At 50.3% G+C, this 23373-nt stretch overlaps 1 protein-coding gene across 1 annotated transcript in view; it reads right to left on the bottom strand.

Moving 5' to 3' along the window:
- LOC122547709 (uncharacterized) overlaps positions 1 to 23373 on the bottom strand; it is a 609753-nt gene that overhangs the window by 281317 nt on the left and 305063 nt on the right. The window contains exons 48-50 of the mRNA XM_087989511.1: positions 22030 to 22170; positions 12669 to 12839; positions 7764 to 7889 (exon numbers count right to left, since the gene is read on the bottom strand). Of these exons, the coding sequence (XP_087845637.1) occupies positions 7764 to 7889; positions 12669 to 12839; positions 22030 to 22170 (438 nt within the window). The remainder of the gene's footprint in view (positions 1 to 7763; positions 7890 to 12668; positions 12840 to 22029; positions 22171 to 23373) is intronic.

Below are 23373 nucleotides of genomic sequence, written 5' to 3'. Positions count from 1 at the left end.
GGGGGCGAGAGGGGGGGGCGAGAGGGGGGGGCGAGAGGGGGGGGGCGAGAGGGGGGGGCGAGAGGGGGGGGCGAGAGGGGGGGGCGAGAGGGGGGGCGAGAGGGGGGGCGAGAAGGGGGGGCGAGGGGGGGCGAGAAGGGGGGGCGAGGGGGGGGCGAGAGGGGGGGGCGTGGGGGGGGGCGTGGGGGGGGCGAGGGGGGGCGAGGGGGGGGAGCGAGAGGGGGGAGCGAGAGGGGGGAGCGAGAGGGGGGAACGAGAGGGGGGAACGAGAGGGGGGATCGAGAGGGGGGATCGAGAGGGGGGAACGAGAGGGGGGAACGAGAGGGGGGAACGAGAGGGGGGAACGAGAGGGGGGAACGAGAGGGGGGAACGAGTGGGGGGAACGAGTGGGGGGAACGAGTAGGGGGGAACGAGTGGGGGGAACGAGGGGGGGAGAGAGGGGGGGGAGAGAGGGGGGAGAGAGGGGGGGGGAGAGGGGGGGGAGAGGGGGGGGGAGAGGGGGGGGAGAGGGGGGGGAGAGGGGGGGGAGAGGGGGGGGAGAGGGGGGGGGAGAGGGGGGGGAGAGGGGGGGAGAGGGGGGGGAAGGGGGGGAGAGAGAGGGGGGGGGAGAGGGGGGAGAGAGCTGGGGGGAGAGACGGGGGGGAGACGGGGGGGGGGGAGACGGGGGGGGGGGAGACGGGGGGGGGAGACGGGGGGGGGAGACGGGGGGGGGGGAGACGGGGGGGGAGACGGGGGGGGGAGACGGGGGGGGAGACGGGGGGGGGAGACGGGGGGGGGAGACGGGGGGGGGAGACGGGGGGGGAGACGGGGGGGGGAGACGGGGGGGGGGAGACGGGGGGGGGAGACGGGGGGGGGAGACGGGGGGGGAGACGGGGGGGTGGAGACGGGGGGGGGAGACGGGGGGGGGGAGACGGGGGGGGGGGAGACGGGGGGGGGAGACGGGGGGGGGAGACGGGGGGGGAGACGGGGGGGGGAGACGGGGGGGGAGACGGGGGGGGAGACGGGGGGGGGAGACAGGGAGGGAGACAGGGAGGGAGACAGGGAGGGAGGGAGGGAGGGAGTGACAGAGACAGAGACAGAGACAGAGACACGGAAGAGAGGGGGAGAGACACAGAGAGAGAGAGAGACAGAGAGACAGAGAGAGAGAGCGAGACAGAAAATGCGAGACAGAGAGCGTGAAAGAGAGACAGAACAGAGAACATTACAGCGCAGTACAGACCTTTGGTTCTCTACATTGCACCGACCTGTGAAATTAATCTGATGTCCATCTAACCGACACCGTTCCACTATTATCCATATGCATATCCAATGCCCATTTAAGTGCCGTTAACATTGGTGAGTCTACTACTGTTGCAGACAGGCCGTTCTACTCCATGACTACCTTCTGAGTGAAGAAACTACCTCTGACATCTGTCCTATATCTATCACCCCTCAATTTAAAGCTATGTCCCCCTCATGTTCGCCGTCACCATCAGAGGAAAAAGGCTCTCCCTGTCCACCCTATCTCACCCTCTGATTATCTTATGTCTGAACTAAGTCAACTCTCAACCATCTTCTCTCCATCAAAAACAGCCTCAGTTCCCTCAGCCTTTCCTCGTAAGGCCTTCCCTCCATACCAGGCAACATCCTGGTAAATCTCCTCTGAACCTTCCCAAAGCTTCCACATCCTTCCTATAATCAGAACTGTCCGCAATACTCCAGGTGCGGCCGCACCAGTGTCTTGTACAGCTGAAGCATGACCTCATGGCTCCGGAACACAATCCCCCTACCAATAAAGGCTAACGCACTGTATGCCTTAACAACTCCATCAACCTGGGTGGCAACATTCAGGGATTTATGCACCTGGACACAGATCTCCCTGTTCATCTACACTGCCAAGAGTTTTACTCCTAACTGTGGAGTCCCCAATGACTAATGCTCTGCTCCTCTTCGCCCTTCCCCTCTGAGCAACAGGGACAGACTCTGTGCCAGAGACCTGTGCCCCACTACTTAGTCTTGGTAAGTTTCCCTCCCTCTGCTCCCTCTGCTCCCCCCGCCCCCGCCCCCCCCCCCAAACAAAATCCAAAACAGTATACTTGTTGTTGAGGGGGACGGCCACAGGGGATCCCTGCACTGCCTGCCAGTTCCCTTTCCGTCCACTGACGGTAACCCATCTACCTTCTTCATGTACCTGAGGTGTGACTACCTCCCTGTAACTCCTCTCAGTAACCCCCTCTGCCTCCCGAATGATCCGAAGTTCATCCAGCTCCAGTTCCCCAAAACGGTTTCCGAGGAGCTGGAGTTGGGTTCACTTCCCACAGATGCAGTCAGCAGAGAGACTAGTGGTGACCCTTACCCCCCACACACTGCAGGAGGAACGTTCAACTGCCCCAACCTCCATTCCCACTGTTCTAAATTCCCAAACAGACCATTGAAAAAATGAAACATGAAAGAAAACACTTGTCACCTTACCAACCAGATAGAGAGAGAAAGAGAGAGAGAGAGAGAGCAGAAAACATTGCACAGTCAATTATGGAAACAAGCAAATCTACAGATCACTCACTGCAGAACAGTTTTCCATTTCTCTTTGAGAAGTTTAAATAAAATCACTGAGGAGCTGCTGTCTGAACTCAAAGCCCCACCAGGTAGCTGAAGTACTCCACACACTTCAGACTTTACCGAGAGTTCAACATCACTGGCAACAAAACTAACCATCCAGACCCTGAACTCTTTAACCCAGTGTCTAATCTACACAAAAAGCACTCTGACTGACCTCACTCGCTCACAGATAGCAGTATCAGAATCAATGGGCAATACTCTCACTGAATCACAAAGTCTTGTGTTCTTGTAACAGTCGAAAGCCACAGCCACATGATAACTTCACATTCCAAACACAATGATCAGAGTATTAAACTGAGGCTTCTCTGACAGCATGGACCCTCCGACTGTGCGACACTCCCTCAGCACTGACCCTCTGACAGTGCGGCACTCCCTCAGCACTGACCCTCTGACAGTGCGGCACTCCCACAGCGCTGACCCTCAGATAGTGCGGCACTCCCTCAGAGCTGACCCTCTGACAGTGCGGCACTCCCTCAGCACCGACCCTCTGACAGTGCGGCACTCCCTCAGCGCTGACCCTCTGACAGTGCGGCACTCCCTCAGCGCTGACCCTCTGACAGTGCGGCACTCCCTCAGCACTGACCCTCCGACAGTGCGGCACTCCCTCAGTGCTGACCCTCTGACAGTGCGGCACTCCCTCAGCACTGACCCTCCGACAGTGCGGCACTCCCTCAGTGCTGACCCTCTGACAGTGCGGCACTCCCTCAGCACTGACCCTCGGACAGTGCATCACCCCCTCAGTGCTGACCCTCTGACAGTGCGGCAGTCCCTCAGCACTGACCCTCGGACAGTGCGTCACTACCTCAGCGCTGACCCTCTGACAGTGCGGCACTCTCTCATCGCTGACCCTCCGACAGTGCGGCACTCCCTCAGCGCTGACCCTCTGACAGTGTGGCACTCCCTCAGCACTGACCCTCCGACAGTGCGGCACTCCCTCAGTGCTGACCCTCTGACAGTGCGGCACTCCCTCAGCACTGACCCTCGGACAGTGCGTCACTCCCTCAGTGCTGACCCTCTGACAGTGTGGCACTCCCTCCGCACTGACCCTCAGACAGTGCGGCACTCCCTCAGCGCTGACCCTCTGACAGTGTGGCACTCCCTCAGCACTGACCCTCCGACAGTGCGGCACTCCCTCAGTGCTGACCCTCTGACAGTGTGGCACTCCCTCAGCACTGACCCTCGGACAGTGCGTCACTCCCTCAGTGCTGACCCTCGGACAGTGCGGCACTCCCTCAGCGCTGACCCTCGGACAGTGCGGCACTCCCTCAGCGCTGACCCTCGGACAGTGCGGCACTCCCTCAGCGCTGACCCTCGGACAGTGCGGCACTCCCACAGCGCTGACCCTCAGATAGTGCGGCACTCCCTCAGAGCTGACCCTCTGACAGTGCGGCACTCCCTCAGCACCGACCCTCTGACAGTGCGGCACTCCCTCAGCACTGACCCTCCGACAGTGCGGCACTCCCTCAGTGCTGACCCTCTGACAGTGCGGCACTCCCTCAGCACTGACCCTCGGACAGTGCATCACCCCCTCAGTGCTGACCCTCTGACAGTGCGGCAGTCCCTCAGCACTGACCCTCGGACAGTGCGTCACTACCTCAGCGCTGACCCTCTGACAGTGCGGCACTCTCTCATCGCTGACCCTCCGACAGTGCGGCACTCCCTCAGCGCTGACCCTCTGACAGTGTGGCACTCCCTCAGCACTGACCCTCCGACAGTGCGGCACTCCCTCAGTGCTGACCCTCTGACAGTGCGGCACTCCCTCAGCACTGACCCTCGGACAGTGCGTCACTCCCTCAGTGCTGACCCTCTGACAGTGTGGCACTCCCTCCGCACTGACCCTCAGACAGTGCGGCACTCCCTCAGCGCTGACCCTCTGACAGTGTGGCACTCCCTCAGCACTGACCCTCCGACAGTGCGGCACTCCCTCAGTGCTGACCCTCTGACAGTGTGGCACTCCCTCAGCACTGACCCTCGGACAGTGCGTCACTCCCTCAGTGCTGACCCTCGGACAGTGCGGCACTCCCTCAGCGCTGACCCTCGGACAGTGCGGCACTCCCTCAGCGCTGACCCTCGGACAGTGCGGCACTCCCTCAGCGCTGACCCTCTGACAGTGCGGCACTCCCACAGCGCTGACCCTCAGATAGTGCGGCACTCCCACAGCGCTGACCCTCTGACAGTGCGGCACTCCCTCAGCACCGACCCTCTGACAGTGCGTCACTCCCTCAGCGCTGACCCTCTGACAGTGCGGCACTCCCTCAGCGCTGACCCTCTGACAGTGCGGCACTCCCTCAGCACTGACCCTCCGACAGTGCGGCACTCCCTCAGTGCTGACCCTCTGACAGTGCGGCACTCCCTCAGCACTGACCCTCCGACAGTGCGGCACTCCCTCAGTGCTGACCCTCTGACAGTGCGGCACTCCCTCAGCACTGACCCTCGGACAGTGCGTCACTCCCTCAGTGCTGACCCTCTGACAGTGTGGCACTCCCTCAGCACTGACCCTCGGACAGTGCGTCACTCCCTCAGCGCTGACCCTCTGACAGGGCGGCACTCTCTCATCGCTGACCCTCCGACAGTGCGGCACTCCCTCAGCGCTGACCCTCTGACAGTGTGGCACTCCCTCAGCACTGACCCTCCGACAGTGCGGCACTCCCTCAGTGCTGACCCTCTGACAGTGCGGCACTCCCTCAGCACTGACCCTCGGACAGTGCGTCACTCCCTCAGCGCTGACCCTCTGACAGTGTGGCACTCCCTCAGCACTGACCCTCGGACAGTGCGGCACTCCCTCAGCACTGACCCTCTGACAGTGTGGCACTCCCTCAGCACTGACCCTCGGACAGTGCGTCACTCCCTCAGTGCTGACCCTCGGACAGTGCGGCACTCCCTCAGCGCTGACCGTGTGGCACTCCCTCAGCACTGACCCTCTGACAGTGCGGCACTCCCTCAGCACTGACCCTCTGACAGTGTGGCACTCCCTCAGTGCTGACCCTCTGACAGTGCGGCACTCCCTCAGTGCTGACCCTCTGACAGTGCGGCACTCCCTCAACACTGACCCTCTGACAGTGCGGCACTCCCTCAGCACTGACCCTCTGACAGTGTGGCACTCCCTCAGTGCTGACCCTCTGACAGTGCGGCACTCCCTCAGCCCTGACCCTCTGACAGTGCGGCACTCCCTCAGCCCTGACCCTCTGACAGTGCGGCACTCCCTCAGCCCTGACCCTCTGACAGTGCGGCACTCCCTCAGCACTGACCCTCTGACAGTGCGGCACTCCCTCAGCACTGACCCTCTGACAGTGCGGCACTCCCTCAGCACTGACCCTCTGACAGTGTGGCACTCCCTCAGTGCTGACCCTCTGACAGTGCGGCACTCCCTCAGTGCTGACCCTCTGACAGTGCGGCACTCCCTCAACACTGACCCTCTGACAGTGCGGCACTCCCTCAGCACTGACCCTCTGACAGTGTGGCACTCCCTCAGTGCTGACCCTCTGACAGTGCGGCACTCCCTCAGTGCTGACCCTCTGACAGTGCGGCACTCCCTCAACACTGACCCTCTGACAGTGCGGCACTCCCTCAGCACTGACCCTCTGACAGTGCGGCACTCCCTCAGCCCTGACCCTCTGACAGTGCGGCACTCCCTCAGCCCTGACCCTCTGACAGTGCGGCACTCCCTCAGCCCTGACCCTCTGACAGTGCGGCACTCCCTCAGCACTGACCCTCTGACAGTGCGGCACTCCCTCAGCACTGACCCTCTGACAGTGCGGCACTCCCTCAGCACTGACCCTCTGACAGTGCGGCACTCCCTCAGCACTGACCCTCTGACAGTGTGGCACTCCCTCAACACTGACCTTCCGACACTCCTCAGTACTGACCCTCCAAAACCATGATCTTCCCTCAGTACTGACCCCCTGACAGCATGGCATTCTGTTATTCCACACCCCCTTTGACAGTACATTCATTTGTGCACAATTATGGTCCATCTACAGGTGCACTGTAGTATCTCACCCACGTGCCTTTAACAGCACCATCCAAACCCCTAAGGAGCACGGCAGCAGGTACATGGGATTGACAGCTGCCCCAGTCTACACACCATCCTGACTTGGAAATGTATCACCATTCCTTCACTGTTGCTGGGTCAAAGTCCTGGAACTCCCTTTGTCAGAGGCTTGTGGGTCAACCCACAGCACATGGACTCAAATAGGCGGCTTTGCACCACCTTCTCAGGGGTAATTTCTGATGGAAAATACCACATCCCATGAATAAATAACTCAAAGAATGCCAACTTCTCCTTAAATGATGAGCTCCACATTTTTGCTCCACTCAGCCTGAAATGGTTTTTCATGAATTCCCCTGACTGGATTTCTTCCTGACCATCTGGTATTTATAGCTATGTATTCCTGATCTTTCCTGGAATTGGAAACATCAACCCTAGCCCTAGCAATTTTTCATTAACCTCTCTCAGGACTTCTCTTTTCTGGAGGAAAAAGCCCTAGTGTAGAAAATCCTTTGTGTAGAACTATGAACTTCCAATACTGACCTCATACTAATCAATCTATTTGAGCAGTTTTCCACATGTCCCTCTATTCCTTTATGGAGAGGTTGTGACGTGTTGCATTGACACTGGACTAATAAAAGTGCAACACGGGAGACTGAGGCTGACAGATTCTTAATCAGGAAGGGTAGCAAGGGTTATGGGGAATGGCAGGAATGCGGAATTGAAGATAATCACATCAGCTCACTGAATGGTGGATCAGACTCAATGGGCTGAATGGCCGACTGCTGCTCCTAAACCTTATGGGCTAATTTTCTTGGGACATGGGTACAAATCTCTCCATAGGCAGTGGTGGAATTTAAATTCAATTTTAAAAATCTATGATGTAAGGTCAGTCCCATTAATGATGACCATGACACCTACCGTCAATGTTTCGAAAAACCCATCTAATTCACTAACGTCCCTTAGTGAAGGGAATCAGCTGTCCTTACCTGGTCTGGCCTACATGAGACTCCAGACCCACAGCAATGAGGCTGACTCATAGCTGCCCTCTGAAATGGCTGAGTAACCCAGTCAGTTCAAGGGCAATGAGGGGTAAGTAACAAACACTGGTCAAACCAGCAACACATCCCATGAAAAAATAGAGAAGAATAACAATATTGTAGACCAGAACAGTTACCTTCTGTTGCTGCAGGCTGTCCTGTCTGGACAGCTTGGGTTTGATAGCCATGGGGGTTGGCTGACCAGTGAGCAGGGTGTGGCAGAACGTCCCATCAGCTGGTGCGATCTTCTTGGCAGGTGTCTCCTAATAACAGTGAGAAAAATGTGAGGTTTGGTCAAACATAGGATCAACAGAACTAACAGGCACATGGTATTCTCCAGGGAGACAATCAATGTGAACAATGAACATAGTGCGAATTCGGATTGTTTGATTGACATGTGTGTCAATAATTATGATAGGGGCGGAGCGGGAGACGAGGGGCACAGAAAAAACATTGGAATTGAGACCAGAATCTGCCATTGTTGGCAATGGCACAGCAGGATTTCGGGGCCAAATAGCCTCTTTCTGTCCCTTAGACCCACTGGTCGGACACTCCTTTTGGTGGACTAACTCCCTGATTCTTTAGAATGTTATAACGTTTATGAACTCATTGATCTATTTCCCATAACCTCTCCCTCAATCGTCATTTCTTACGGAAGGATCTCATTCTACCCAGTCTGGTTTTGCTGGATCATTAAGGAGGTCTGTAGTTTGTCCTCTATTTCTCCCATAGTCTCCACACATTTTTTTAAAAAGATATTTATCAATTGCCATTTTGAAAATTGTTCCTGAATCTGCTTCCATTGCCCTTTCAGATCACATCAACACTCTGCCTTGAAAAAAAAAACCCACTTGCTGCATTTGGTTCTTTTGCCAATCAACGACTTTCTGGCATATCCCCTGGTTACAAACTCACTCACTGCTATTCTCTAAAGAATACCCTCACTTTTAAAGGACTCTGTTTAATCTGTCCTCAGGCTCCTCCAGTCTCTCCACGTGAACTGAAGTCCCTCATCCCTGGCTGACTGCTTGTGAATCTCCTCCACACTTTCTCCAGGACCTTCACATCCTTCCTAAAAGTGCGGTACCAGAACTGAACCCAACATTCAAACTGAGGCTTGACCAGTAATTAACAAAGGTTTCATAGTAACATCCTTGCTTTTGCACTTAATGGATTTTTTAAACAAAAAAAAACCTAGATTAATCAGTGAGGGAGAATGTACGTGGGTCATGGGAAGAGATGAAATGGGTGAGTGAAGTCTAGAGTGACTCAATGCTCTTTGCCAAGAAAAACACAAGCATAGTGGAGATATTACAGGTGTTAAACTAGCTCTGAATAACACCCACGCAACAATACACTGTCGACTAACCCAAGAGAAGGGCTGAGCCCCTTTGCTATGGAAACACATCACCAGGGTAGGTATCTTTAATCTATCTGTTCAGAGATATTGTGAGTCACCACTGGAACAAGTGGAACTTGAACTCAGACCTTCTGGTCCACAGTGTAGAGAATACATCACCAAATTAACCATTGAAGGGGAAGGAGCAGCAGGAGATTTTAATTAACCATTTATAAACTGGTTAAACAAGGAACAAGAATTGGTGATGGGTTAGCCTGGAACACTAATTAACAATGCAATCAACAATCAGCATCAGAGAAACCAGAATCTTTCATTCAGAGTTTCACCAATCAGGTACAGATGGGGAGGAGTCAGTTCATGCAGAAACCACATCAAATTGAACAAAGAATTGAGGGCTCTTGTCAAACAGTGGTAGCGTCCCTACGTTTAGGCCAGAGGGACTAGGTTCAAGTTCCAAATGCTTGGGAAGGCCATCATGACTGAACAGATGATTGAGAATGGTTTCATTGAACATAGAATTGAGTAGGGAAGTGGGAGAAGATGAGGACGCAGCAACTAAACGTAACTGTGAATTGCCAGGAGGGAGCCATAATTCTGGATAAAAGTAAATAATAAAGCCAGCATGGACTGGCTGGGCTGAAAGGGCAAGCTTGCAGGTTGTAACTTCCAGATTTATGAAGGTGGGAGTATTGTGCTGACCGTTACAAATGGAAAATGTGAGGGTGCAGCAGAATTTAGGATACACTGGGGCTACATAAGTGTTTGGTTTCTGGGGATGAAAATGTACCTTTAAAGCTATTAAATAAGCCACTGTCAAAAGAATTCATGTTTATATTGGACAGTCCAAACCTCCGCACTCTAAACCGCTTTACAGCCGATTAAATACTTTTGGAGTAAATTAGAAATCATTGCTATAGTTATGGACTGTATGAAACATTGGAAGATATGGAGCTGAACATAGAATAGTACAGCACAGGAACAGGCCCTTCAGCCCACCATGTCTGTACTGACCATGATGCCATTCTAAATTAATCCCATCTGCCTGCCCATGGTCCATATCCCTCTATTCCCTGCCTGTTCATGTCTCTGTCCATATGCCTTTCAAACAGTGCTACTAGCACCTCCCCTGCTTGGATATTTTTCTGGATTAAACTGGTGCACTGTTAATCAAGAAAAGCATTTGTCAATATTTAGAGATTACCTTGGCTCAGGAGATCATGATATCGAGTGGATTTGACAGGAGATGATTCATAAAATCCCTACAGTACAGATAAAGGCCATTCAGCCAATTCAGTCTGCACCGACCCTCCGAAGAGCATCCAAAGACGTACAGATTAGGATGGATTAGCCACACTAAATTGCCCGTAATGTCCAGGAATGTGCGGGCTAGGTGGTTTAGCCATGGGAAGTGTGGGGATAGATGTCTGGGTGGGGTTGCTCTTTGGACAGTCAATGGGCTGAAAGACCTGCTTCCAATACAGTGGGGATTCTACACTGCTTTCTCTCCACAGATGCTGCCAGACCTGCTGACTTTTGCCCACAATTTCTGTTTTTGTTTAGTGGATTGATCCCTGGAATGGGTGTGTTGCCTTATGGGAAAGGTTGGACAGCCTGGACTTGTTTCCCCTGGAGTTTGGGGTGACTGATTGAGATGCATAAGATCCCTGAATGGTCTTGACAAGGAGGGCAAGGAAAGGATGTTTCCTCTTGTGGGTCAGTCCAAAACCAGGGGACACTGTTTTAAGAGAGAGATGAGGGGAGGTTTCTTTCACTTAGAGGGATGCATGACTCTGAAACTGTCTACCTCAGGAGGTAGTGGAGGTGGAGTCATTGAATATTATTGAGATTGAGTTAGATCCTCACTAGCCTGGGGGGAGGGGATCAACAGTTATGAGGAATAGATGGGAATGTGGAAGTTGGATTACACACAGGGGCCACAAAGCCTTGAGGGGGGTCTGATGGCCTCAAGGCATTACTGTCACTCGGCTATTCATCCACAAACATCCTTTCCACACTCACCTCATCAAGACCATGTCTGCAGACTTGGGTTTGAATCCACCATGGGGGATGGTGGAATTTAACTTCAATAAAATTCTTGAATTAAGAGTCTAATGATCATCATGAATCCATTGTCGATTGCTGGAAAAACCCATCTGGGACTATTGTCCTTTAGGAAAGGAAATCTGCCATCATTAGCCATCCTGGCCTTAATGTGACTCCAAACCTACAGCAATGTGGTTGACACTTAACTGCCTTCTCTTGCAAAGAGGTGTAGGTCTAGCCAGTGACACCCAAATAATTCTTTAATTCACTCACGGGACGGAGGCCTCAGTGGGTGGGCCAGCATTTATTGCCCATCCCTTTTTGCATTCGAGAAGGTGGGGCGGGTGAGCTGCCTTCTGGAACCGCTGCAGTCCACTTGCTGTAGATATTTCCTATCGATCTCTACAATCGAGTGGCTTGCTCAGCCATTTCAGAAGGCAATTAAGAATCAACCGCATTGCTGTGGGTCTGAGTCATGTGCCAGTCCACCTGGAAATGGCAGCTTCCTCCCCCCCCCCCCCCGCGGACATTAGAGAGCCAGATGGGTTTTCCTCATAATCGGCAATAGATTCTCGATTCCAGATCATTTTTATTTAATTTAAATTCCACAGTGTGATTCGAACCTACAACATGAGCTGGGTGTCTGGAATAACAGGCTTGTGATAATACCATAACGCCCCTCACCTCCCCACGTCATGTAAATCACTAACAGAAAGCTGCCTTCTGCTCCTAATTTGTATGTTCAGATGTTTGGTGCTGTTTCATGGAAGACCCTCTTGTTTAGTTTGCAAGATCGGAATGATCAAAGTCATCATCCTATGAAATTATTTTTGTAGTTTTATTAACTTGTCCTCCCACGATGGCAGATTTATGAATCTGAATTCCTAGGTCAGTTCACTCTTCCATCCCTCTTACAGCTCAACCATTTCCTGTATACTTTCATTCATTTTCCTTTGTAAATTATATCACACTCTCTTCTCTCCACTTAAAGTTCATCACACAGGGAGAAAATGGAATAAAGGGAACATATATAGAGGAGATATACATGTGGGAGATTGCACAGTGGGAGCAGTGGACTGTAGCATATATGATACAAACTGTGGGAAACTGGGGGAGATGGAGTGGGAACATTGAGCTATGTACTGAATAACAGTGGGACTCAGAGGATATACACAGTGATAGGGAGGAGGGAATTTGGAGACAACTTGGTTTGGGGAAATATACTGGGAGGGAGTGCCATAGTGGCTCAGTGGTTAGCACTGCTGCCTCACAGAACTTGCTGCCTCACAGTTCAATCCCAGTTTTGGATTGTGGTCTTATCTGTGTGGAGTTTGCACGTTCTTCCTCTGCTTATGCCTGAAGCATCGATTCTCTTGCTCCTCGGATGCTGCCTGATTGGCTGTGCTTTTCCAGCACCACTCTCTCGACCCACATTCTCCCCGTGTCTACATGGATTTCCTCCCAAAGTCCAAAGATGTGCAGGTTTGGTTGACTGGCCATGCTAAATTACCCATTGTGTCCAGGGATGTGTAGGTCAGCAAGGAATATGGAGAAATATACAAGGGGAGGTTTTAGGCTATGTGGAGTGCAGATGTGTAAAGTAGGTGTTAAACAATAAACCAGGGTGCTGTGATTGTACCTGCCCCTCATTCTGTCCATCTCGCAGTTTTGCCTCAAACGTTACCAGACAGCCTTTTAAAGTGCCCAGGCGGTGGGAGAGGATCTCGAGATCGGGTTGTAGAGTGTCGTTACCTTCTTGACCAGCCTGGGCCAGCTCACACACCTTCTCCTCAATCTCTAGCAGCGCACTCTGTGAGGAAGGTGCACAAAGGGAACACAGGTTTACATTACAGCTCACACACCATGTTCTGCACAGCCAAATATTTACAGGCCGACTGGGCCTGGTAATCTATCCAGTGCTGCAGCCAGTTTGTGTACAGCAAGTCCCCAAAATGAGCAACATGATAACCTGTCCTGGTGATGTTGACTGAGGGTTAAATATTTGACCAGGTCATCAGGTAAAACCCCTTGCTCTCTATCAAAAAGTACATCTATCTGCAAGCAAAGGGAGGGCCTCTGTCTAACATCTCAGCTAAAAATTGGCACCTTGAGCTGGGCCTGGTCCTGGCACCCTGTCAGCAATGACCCTACACCCCCCGCCCCGGGTTGGGGGAAGGAGACATCCTGTCAGCAACAACCCATCCCCTACTGGGTTGGAGGGAACGGGACATCCTGTTAGCACTGACAGCCCCCTGACTCAGACGGGGGGGGGGGGGGGGGGTTGCAGTTGGAAATCCTGGGCCTCCTCCACTGCCTCTCCCTCACCACCAGACGCCTGGAGGAAGAACGCCTCATCTTCTGCCTCGGAACACTTCAACCCCAGGGCATCAATGTGGATTTCAACAGTTTCCTCATTTCCCCATCCCCCACCTTACCCCAGTTCCAACCTCATGACCTGTCCTACCCACCAATCTTCCTTCCCACCTACCCGCTCCGCCCTCCTCTCTGACCTATCACCTTTACTTCCACCTTCATCCATCTTTTGCACTCTTGGCTACCTTCTCCCCAGCCCCACCCTCCCATTTATCTCTCAATCCCGAGGCTCCCAGCCTCATTCCTGATGAAGGGCTCCTGCCCGAAACATCGATTTTCCTGCTCCTCCGATGCTGCCTGACCTGCAACACGCTAGTCTTGACCCTCCCCCCTGACTCAGAGACAGGCGAGTTAGTTGGTGATTCACAGCTGATATGAGAGGTAGAGGAAAACTAGTCAGATGTTGGAGCTTACAAAGAATGCGTCACACTCAGACATGAGATAATGAGCAGGAATAACATAATGTTCTGTTTGGATTGACCAATTGGCTCTTTATTACCTTGCCATCCCCCAGTGAGATATTTCTGAGTTCAGGGATCAATTCTCAGTGTAATACAAGGCTCCAGAGTAAAATAAAAACAATCTTTGCATCTAAAGGAGCTGATTAGAGCTCCACGGTTACCTTAACAGCTCAGGTGGTACAGCAGCAAGGGACTGAGACATGAATTCAATAAGAACACAATGTTTTGTGAGCTGCTAATGTAATCTTTCTGTATTTTTCCCAGAAACTATTAGCAGACATAGCTCTGGGCCAGAAGAAATTCATTCTCTAGCCACATAATCACGTTGACCTTTTCATCATTTTTAAGGATCTATTAATTTCCCTCCTCACCCAACGTCTTCCAGGCCCTTGTTAAAACACAGCAGAAAGAAATCGAGTGCAAATCACCTGGAGTTACACACACACACTTGCACACATATGTGCATGCATGCACATGAACACATACATAACACACACATGCGTGCACACACACAAACATTTGAACAAGTATGTATTCACACACAAATACACTAGCGTGCACATGTTCGTGCAGGCACACAAACACACTCGCGCACATATACACACATTCATTTGCACACACACAATGCATGCACACAAACGCACATACTGGCACAGACACTCACGGGGCTCTGTATCGTACAGCCTGCAACAACTCCGATACAACTTAGACAGATCAGAAATTCAGAGATGCTGCACTCCAACTGAGCGGAGAGAATGACTGAGAGAGAGATGGAGAGGGAGAAAGAGAGAGAGAGAGACAGAGAGTGAACAAACCGGTTTCTGATTCAAGGAAAACAGGTAGGGGCTCATCTTGTGTCTTTTTGGTTAAGTCCGTATTTTGTCAGGTTTTTTGGAGGCCTTTTCTGCTGGAAGGCCAAGTGAATTCTCTCAGTATATCTTACTAAATGAGCCACATTAAATATCTACCCCATCAGATTCCAGCCCCATTGCCAGGACAATTTGCCATCCCTCGGATATCCTACAGTTCCCTGGCATCTCCTTACATCCAGGTCTTCTTTAAAATGTCATTGGACACTTGGATGAGCACTATCAGTCCAGAGCAGCCTTGGCTGCTTCCCCAAACATGGAACCCTGAGCCCATTTCCTGTACATGCATTACCAATGGGAGAAGAAATGGTTAGAAATTAAACATAGCTGTCCTTCACAAACACGTGCTTTATGGATTTGCCCTTTCAATGTCTGAAGTGCCAGCAGCACATTCACACATCAAACTGAGACAGACCCAGCCATCTTGGGCATTGGTAGTTGCATTTCACAGTACGTGGTGGCAGCACATGGTGGACACTGTCAGTACTGTACAGTGCCTGGTCACCAGGACCCCACCCTGCACCCCCAGCCACCCGGCACAAAGCTTCCACATCCCCGACCTCGACTGCCCATTTACATCACCCTCCCCATGTTGAGACCCACCGCAATGAATGTTGCCTGTCCCCTGAAACCCGACATTACACCTCAACGATGCCCTCCACCCCACCCCCATTGCTCCCACATCCCCCCCCCCCCCAACTCCTGTGGAGGGTCACTGCCAAATAAAAGCCCCTTCTGTAGCCTACCGTGCCCCCTCTTTTACACCTTCAGGTCTCCTTATCTCCACCTCAACACGTACCTGGGTTTGACCTTCACTGACCCAGTGATCCCCATTTGCAGGTACAGAGCCATTCCTTCTTGCACTCTCCGCAGCCACAAACACCAAGATCTCCCCCCCCCCCCCCAGGAACGGATTCAGCCCAGACCTTTGACTGACTTTGACAAGCACCCAGCCCAAAACGTCGATTCTCCTGCTCCTCGGATGCTGCCTGACCTGCTGGGCTTTTCCAGTACTACACTCTTGACTCTGTCCCCTTCCTGCTGTGTACACAGCAGCTTCTGCCCAGATCCATTTCCTTTTAAAATGTATTTGATGGCTTTCCCTCCACAGCCTTCTCTAGCAAAGGATTCCACAGAGTGTCACTGCCCTCTGAGTGAAGACATTTCTCCACATCTTAGTCCGAAACGGGCATACCCCTCCCCTGTATCCTGAGGCCGTGACCCCTGACTCAGCACTGCACAGGAAACATCCTCCCTCATCCAGGCTGTCCAGCCCTGTTAGAGTTTTATACATTTCAATAAAAACCCCTGTCATTCTTCTAAACCCCAGTGAACACAGCCCCAGTTAACCCAAGCTCTCCTGCCATCTCAGCAACCTGTCTCACGAACATTCACTGCATTCCCGCTACAGAAAGTATATTTTTTCTTTGGTGAGGACAGCGGACTGCAGACAACACTCTAGGTGTGTGCTCACAAATACAGCTGCAGGAAGTTATCTCTGCTCCTGTAATTAAACCCACCAGCAATGAAGGCTGACATACCTTTTGCCTTCCTGATTGTTTTCAATGGCTGGTGTGTAAGGACACCCAGATCCCTTTGGACAGCTATACTTCCCAAACATAATTTAAATAATGCTCTGCCATTCTGTTTGTTGTACCAAAGCAGACCACTTTACACTTATGCAGAAGTGGGTACTGCAGATGCTGGAGATTAGAGTCAAGATTAGCACGGTGCTGGAAAAGCACAGCAGGTCAGGCAGCATCTGAGGAGCAGGAAAATCGACGTTTCGGGCAAAAGCCATTCATCGATTTTCCTGCTGCTCGGATGCTGCCTGACCTGCTGTGCTTTTCCAGCCCCACTCTAATCTTCACTTTACACTTATTCACATTATACTGCATCTGCTACATACTTGTCCATTCACTCAACATGTCTAAATTACCTGATGCCTTGTTGCACTGTCCTCACCACTGTGTTTTGAGTCATTGTAAGTTTGGAAATACCACATGTAATTCCCTCATCTCCACTTTGTGAACGGCTGCAGCCTAACCAGTGTTAACCTACAGTACTCCACCTGTCACCACCTTCCTTTCCAAACATTACGCATTCATGCCTACTGCCGATATATTACCACCAACCAGTGTGCCATAATGTTGATCATTAACCTTCTCTCTGGGACATTATCAAAAGTTTTCTGAAAATCTAAATACACCACATCTATTGGTTCAACTGCATCAATTCTAGCAATTACATCTGCAAATAAACTCCAGAAAGCTTATCAAACGTGGTTTCATTAAGCCATGTTGACTTTGTGTAATGCTATTGGTATTTTCCAAGTGTCCTGCTATTCCATCCTTTATACAAGGGGAGGTGATTGCCTAGACTATTAATCCAGAGACCCAGACAATGTCCTGTGGACCCAAGTTCAAACCCTACCATAGCAGATGGTGAAGTTTGAATTCAATGTTTAAAAATTTGGAATTACAAGTCTAATGATGACCATGAATCCATGGTCGATTGTTTGAAAAAACCCATCTGGGTCACTAATGTCCTTTAAGGAAGGAATCTGCCATCCTTACCTGGTCTGGCCTACATGTGACTCCAGACTCACAGCAATGTGGCTGACACTCAATTGCTCTCTGGGTAATTAGGGATGGGCACGAAATGCTGGCTTGGCTGTGACATCCTCATCGCATGAATGAATATAAAAGATTCCCTATGGCTTATGTTCAGCTAACCAGTCTGTAATTCCCATTTTTCTCCATCTCTCCTTTTCTAAACAATGGAGTTACATTTTCCACCCTCCAATCTGCTGGGAATGAAGAGAATTTTGGAAGATGTCAATTAATAGATAGACTATCTTTGTGACCACCTCCTTAGCACCCCGGGATGTAGATTATAAGGCCCTGGGGATTTATTAAATTTCAGTTCTATTAATTTCTCCAGTATTTTAATATATTAATTTTAATTAATCAATTCCCTTTAATTCCTCCTTCCCAAATGACCTCTGCATCCCGAGCATTTCTAGGTCATTTTATGTTCTCTTTAATGAAGTCAGAGTGAAAGTGGTTGTTTAATTGCTCTGCTAGTTCCTTCATTCCATAATTCATTTGTTTATTTAAGAACGAAAGGGGTCTTCTTTGTCTTCATTAATTTTTTTTGCATCCTTAAAGAAGTTTCTACAATCCAGCTTTATGTTCCTTGCAAGTTCTCTACTATGTTCCTCTTAATCAATCTCTTGGTCCTCCTTGCTGAATTTTGAACTCCTCTCTGTCCTCAGGCTCACTGCTTTATGAATAGATTTATATGACTCCTCTTTGGATCTAATGCTATCCTCGATTTGTTTTGTTAGCCACGTTTAGGCCACTTTTCCCGTTGTGTTCTTTCACTCAAAAGAAATGTATAACTGTTCTATTAATTCCTTACCTGGCCTCTCCATTGTCATGCCTTTCAATTAACTTGCTCACTCTATCACAGCCAGCTCATCATTCTTAACTTCATTGGTTATTTATATCTAGGGCTGCAGTTGCAAATTGGACTATTTTACTTTTGATATCAATGAGGAAGACCAGTATGTTATGGCCACTTTTTCTTAAAAAAACCACACATAAGAATAGTAAGCTGGAGAGATCTCCTTCCTGATCAACACCTCCCGGTGCTCAGACGTGGTGACCCTGGTCAATTACTGCTCCCCAGGCCTGGAATAACTAACAATGCAGTGCCATCCCTACTACCTGCTGCAGGGGTTCACCTCCGCTATCCTGACAGCAGTTTACACCACTACAAACAGCCTTGAGATAGAATACCCTGAAGGCTTTGTTCATCGGAGATGGTGAGTTCAACCAGGCCAACCTCAAGAATGTGCCACCAAGATATCCTCAATATGTCACCTGTCCCACCAGAGGCCCCAACACCCTGGTCCATTGCTAAACAACCATCAAAGATACCTCCCGCTCCATTCCCCCCCATCCGCATTTTGGTAAGTCCGATCATAAGGGTGTGATCCCTCTCCCAGCTTCCATGCAGAAACTGAAGCATGAGGACCTGGTACAGAAAGGTGTATAGTGCTGGTCTGAAGTAACAGACAAACTCCTATATGATTCATTGGAGTCGGTGGACTGGTCTATGTTCAAAAACACAGAGGCCAACCGAAATGAGTATGTCCCTAATGTTACAGACTTCGTCAGTAAGTATGTGGAGGTCTGCGTGCCAAAAACGTTAATCCGAGTATTCCCCAACCAGAAACCACGGATGAACTGACAGATCCTCTCCTTTCTGAAGTCCAGGGCTGAGATGTTCTAGTCGGGTGACCCTGACCTTTACAGGAAACCCAGGTATGACCTTCACAGAGCCATCAGGGACACTAAGAGCCAATCTCAGACTAGACTAGAGAGCCAGAGTAACCACACGATTACACGGGGGCTGTGACAAGGCTTACTCACTGTAACGGGCTACAAACTGATGTAGAATCACTGACAACACTGTATCCCTCCCCAATGAGCTTCGTGCATTCTACACTCGTTTTGAACAGAAGGTCAGTGAAATGATGTCACTGCCCTGACAGCCTGGGCTGCCCCTGTACCCACAGTCACTGCCGCAGGGGGCAGACTGACCTCTGGAGGGTGAACCCACAGAAAGTGACCGACCTGGATGGAGCCCCCAGCTGTGAACTCACATCCTGCACGGACCAGCTGACGGGAGTGTTTGCAGACATCTTTAACCCCTCCTTACTACGATGTGAGGTTAATAATGGCACACATCAAATACAGTCTCTCAGATTGCTGTGATCCACTACAATTCACTTCCTGTTACAATAGATCTTCTGCAGATGCCATTTCTCTGGCTATACACTGCCAGCTGGAACATCTAGATATCAAGGACATCTACGTCCTATTTATTGACTTTAGCTCCACTTTCAGCACCATAATTCCAACTAAACTCCCTCCCTTAGGGCATTGTAGGTCAACACCTACAGCATGTGGACTGCAGCAGTTCAAGGAGACAGTATTCCACTACCTTCTCAAGGTTAACTAGGGACAGCCAATAAATGCTGGCCCAGCTAGTGACATCCACATCCCGTGAGTGAATAAAAAGAAACAAATCTTGGATAATCAGCCCTGAGTTGGTTCCTCTATGCACTGGTCTAACATTCCATTTTGTACATGCTCCAAGAATTTATCCACCATGGTATTAATTCTAATGTAGATTAGAATCACCCAGGATTATTACAGTGCCCTTGTTGCACACATCTCTAATTTCCTGTTTAATGACATTCCCCACCTTTACATTATTGTTTGAGAGTCCTATAGACAACTCCCACTGGTGTTTTATGCTGCTTGCTGCTTCTTCACACCACAGTAATAGATTTCCTGCACCAATGTTCTTTCCAACTATTGCACTGATTTCATCTCTCACTAACAATGCCAGCACACCTCATTTTCCATTTTGCCTGTTCCTCCTGACTGAATATCCTGCAGCCATGTCTCTGTAATCACATTTATAACCATTTACATTGTTAACTCACTGACTTTGTTGAGAATGCTCTGTGCGTTCAGACATAGATTAATTTTGACTATCTGAAATTTTATATCCATCATTTTTGTACCCCAGCTGTGCTGCTGCCAGACCGTTTCCCCTGTTTTCCACATCTGCTTTCTACATTTTTATTTCTCATTTCTATCTTTATTTCCATCACTCTTGTCTCCTTGTTCAAGTTCCTGCAATCTGCTGTCAACAAACAGCAAAGATAAGCATCAGGCCAACTAAATAATCACATGATATATTTGAATTCTCTTAAAATGTCAGCGATGGGGGAGTAAAAAGCTGTTTAACCAAGAGTCAAGAATCGTTCAACTCTGAAACAAAGCAATTTCTTCCTTTCCGTTTGGCTGGGGAAGGTGGGAGCCAAAAGGACCTTTGAGGAACATGTCCAAACTGAGCTGCCAACCCACATTACAGGATCGTTTCATCTGATTCCAATCCAATCTAGTTTGACCTGGTTTAAAAGCAAGCTTTTGGTCTTCTGGCTTAATGTCTCCTTTATGGAGCTCAATTTTCATTGTGATTGATCAGGTCCTTGAGATTTCACATTTCATTAAATGTGCTATACAAGTGTAAGTTTGCATTGTTGATCAAATATCACATGATCAAATCCACAACGACTGCACCCAATGAGAGCTGGTAACCCTGGGCTACAGACTGGTTTAATGAATAGACTATGACTGCAGCTCTAGCTGAACTGGAGCTTGTTTAAATATTAACTTGTGTTACTCTCCTGTATAAGAACAAACAGACCGCACTCAGCTCACTGTCAGTTTTGAATCCCTATAGGCAGCAGCTGGTCTGTAACAGACTGACAGAGCCTGACACTGACCCTTGACAGTGCAGACAGTGGACCTTACTGGTCTGGGGTAGGGAGACGGCTGGTGTTCACCATATCCCACAGACAGCGAGGTGCAGGGGAAAGGTACTGAACTTTGACCCAAACCTTAATGCTCAAGTGAAGGGAGACAGAATTCCCTGTTGACAGGAATTGTCACCACAGGGACAGTACAACTCAGACACTGACCTTTCACCCAACTCACCTGGTAGTGATGCAGCACCAAGTCCATGATCCTGGAGATTTTTGAGTGGGAGGAGACTTGTTGAACTTTAACCTTCACTCACCTGACTCCAGTGAAGTCATCACTCCCTTATCTGTAGGGATAGGTGTTGGAATCAGGGGCTGGGGAGGGAAATGTTGGGAATGGTCAGAGGACTGATAGGATGGCAGGGATTGGGGGGAAGTCCGAATAGGTGAGAAGGGGAGTGATGGAAGTGGAGAGACAGTAAAGGTGGGAGGGTTGGGGAGAATTGGGAGTGGGCTGAAGGGTCAAGATTAGAGTGGTGCTGGAAAAGCACAGCAGGTCAGGCAGCGTCCAAGGAGCAGGAAAATCGACGTTTTGGACAAATGCCCTTCATCAGGACAGTGTTGAAATTTGGTGATGGATGGAGAGACCGAGGGAGGCTAAAAGATGAGAGGGAGTTTGGGGCATGGATAGTGGCAAGTGGTGCCGCTGGACAATGGATAGAGGTTTGATGTGGAGAGGATTTCTGGAATGAACTGTGGAGGGGGTGGGGGGGGTGGGATGGTGGGGTGGGGTGGGGTGGTGAGGGGTGGGGTGGGTTGTCTGATTAAAGGCAACTGCACCAAAACATAGCCAATGAGCTTTTACAGGACAGAAAGAGACCCTTCGGCCCATCATGTCCACGTACGGCATCAAACATCCATCTATTCTAAATATGGCCCACAGACTCTGACCTGTGACTGTAGCAGATGCTCCTCCACATCCTGGTGCATCTCCTGGTCTCCAGCGCACTCTCCCAGTGACCCCTGGACTGTGTCCAACCAACGCTCCAGAGCAGCAGCTCGGTCCTGGCACTCATGGAGATCCTCCAACGGCTGTGAGAATGGCAGAGGGGGAAGGAGCAGTGAGGAGAACAGAGGAGTGACAGGACAATAGAGGAAGAGAGATGAGAGTGAGCAAGGTGAAGGGCATGAGGAAAAGGGAGAAGAGAAGGAAGGAAAGTGAAAGGGTGAGGGATCCAGATGAGGGCGCAAGAGGGTGTTAGATGGAGGAAAGTGAGTGGGACAGTAGATACAGGAAGATGGGATGGGATGAGGAGGGGGGGAACATCAGGATAGGAATTGAGGGAGGATGGAAAGAGAGAGTGGGGAGGTATGGAGTGAGTGAGTGAAAAAAAGGAGGAAGAGAAGGAGGGAAAGGACGGGAGTGAGGGAGAGGGTGAGATGGAGGGATAGAGGTGAGAGGCAAGAGTCAAGTCATGAGAGAACAAAGTGAGTGAATGAAACTTATTCCATACACATCCTTTGAGCATAAACCTTCAGAGAGTTTACCTGGTGCAGCTGATACCAGGTTAGGGATGAGGGAGGGTGCTGCTGTGACTTGAATATGTGGCAGAGTTTATATGACGTGTTAGAGCTGGTTCAAAGATGGAACGATGTGGACTGGAGACGCTGCTGGGTTGAACAGAATCCAAACTGCTCCCCGACCTGAACACCAGTTCAACAGGTCTGACTGCTCTGGTGTGAACTCTGATCATCTTCGACTGTACGATAGGAAATCCACACAACAAATTCCCTCCGGACTGCCTCACAAAAAACAAATACTCCCATCTCTAGACATACAGGTATTTCAAAGCACTTTATAGCCAGTTTTGCAAAACTGTTGTGGTGTAGGGATTTAAACCTGGCAGCTAATTTATAATACAACGTTAGCCAGACTTACTCATATAGTTAATTGACATATTGGATTCAAGATGCTAATGACTCCACTCACTCCCAATCACCTCTCTGGGCTACGCAACTCAGGAAAATCCCCCGCTCCATCTGCGGCCTGTGCAGATTGTTAATCTGTGGTAGCAGTTGGGCAAGGTCAGTACACTGCTAGGGAAGGGACAGCAATGCTGCTGGCAAGTGGGTGAGTGAATTAATGTATGTACGTGAGTATACATCTGTGTGCATTTTGTGCACATGCATGATGCATAGTTACATGTGTGCTGGGTTTGGGTGTGGGTGTGAGTATGTACCTGTTATGTCTGTGTGGATGTAGAAGAGCCATTGCAAATGATTCAATTCGACAGA

Source organism: Chiloscyllium plagiosum, unplaced genomic scaffold (genome assembly GCF_037043375.1).
Source record: "Chiloscyllium plagiosum isolate Xiang-an unplaced genomic scaffold, Cpla_swu_hap1 HiC_scaffold_8, whole genome shotgun sequence".
NCBI classification, from domain to species: Eukaryota; Metazoa; Chordata; class Chondrichthyes; order Orectolobiformes; family Hemiscylliidae; genus Chiloscyllium; species Chiloscyllium plagiosum.
The sequence above is the reverse complement of the archived record's forward strand: the minus strand, read 5'-3'. Positions and strand labels throughout refer to the sequence as shown.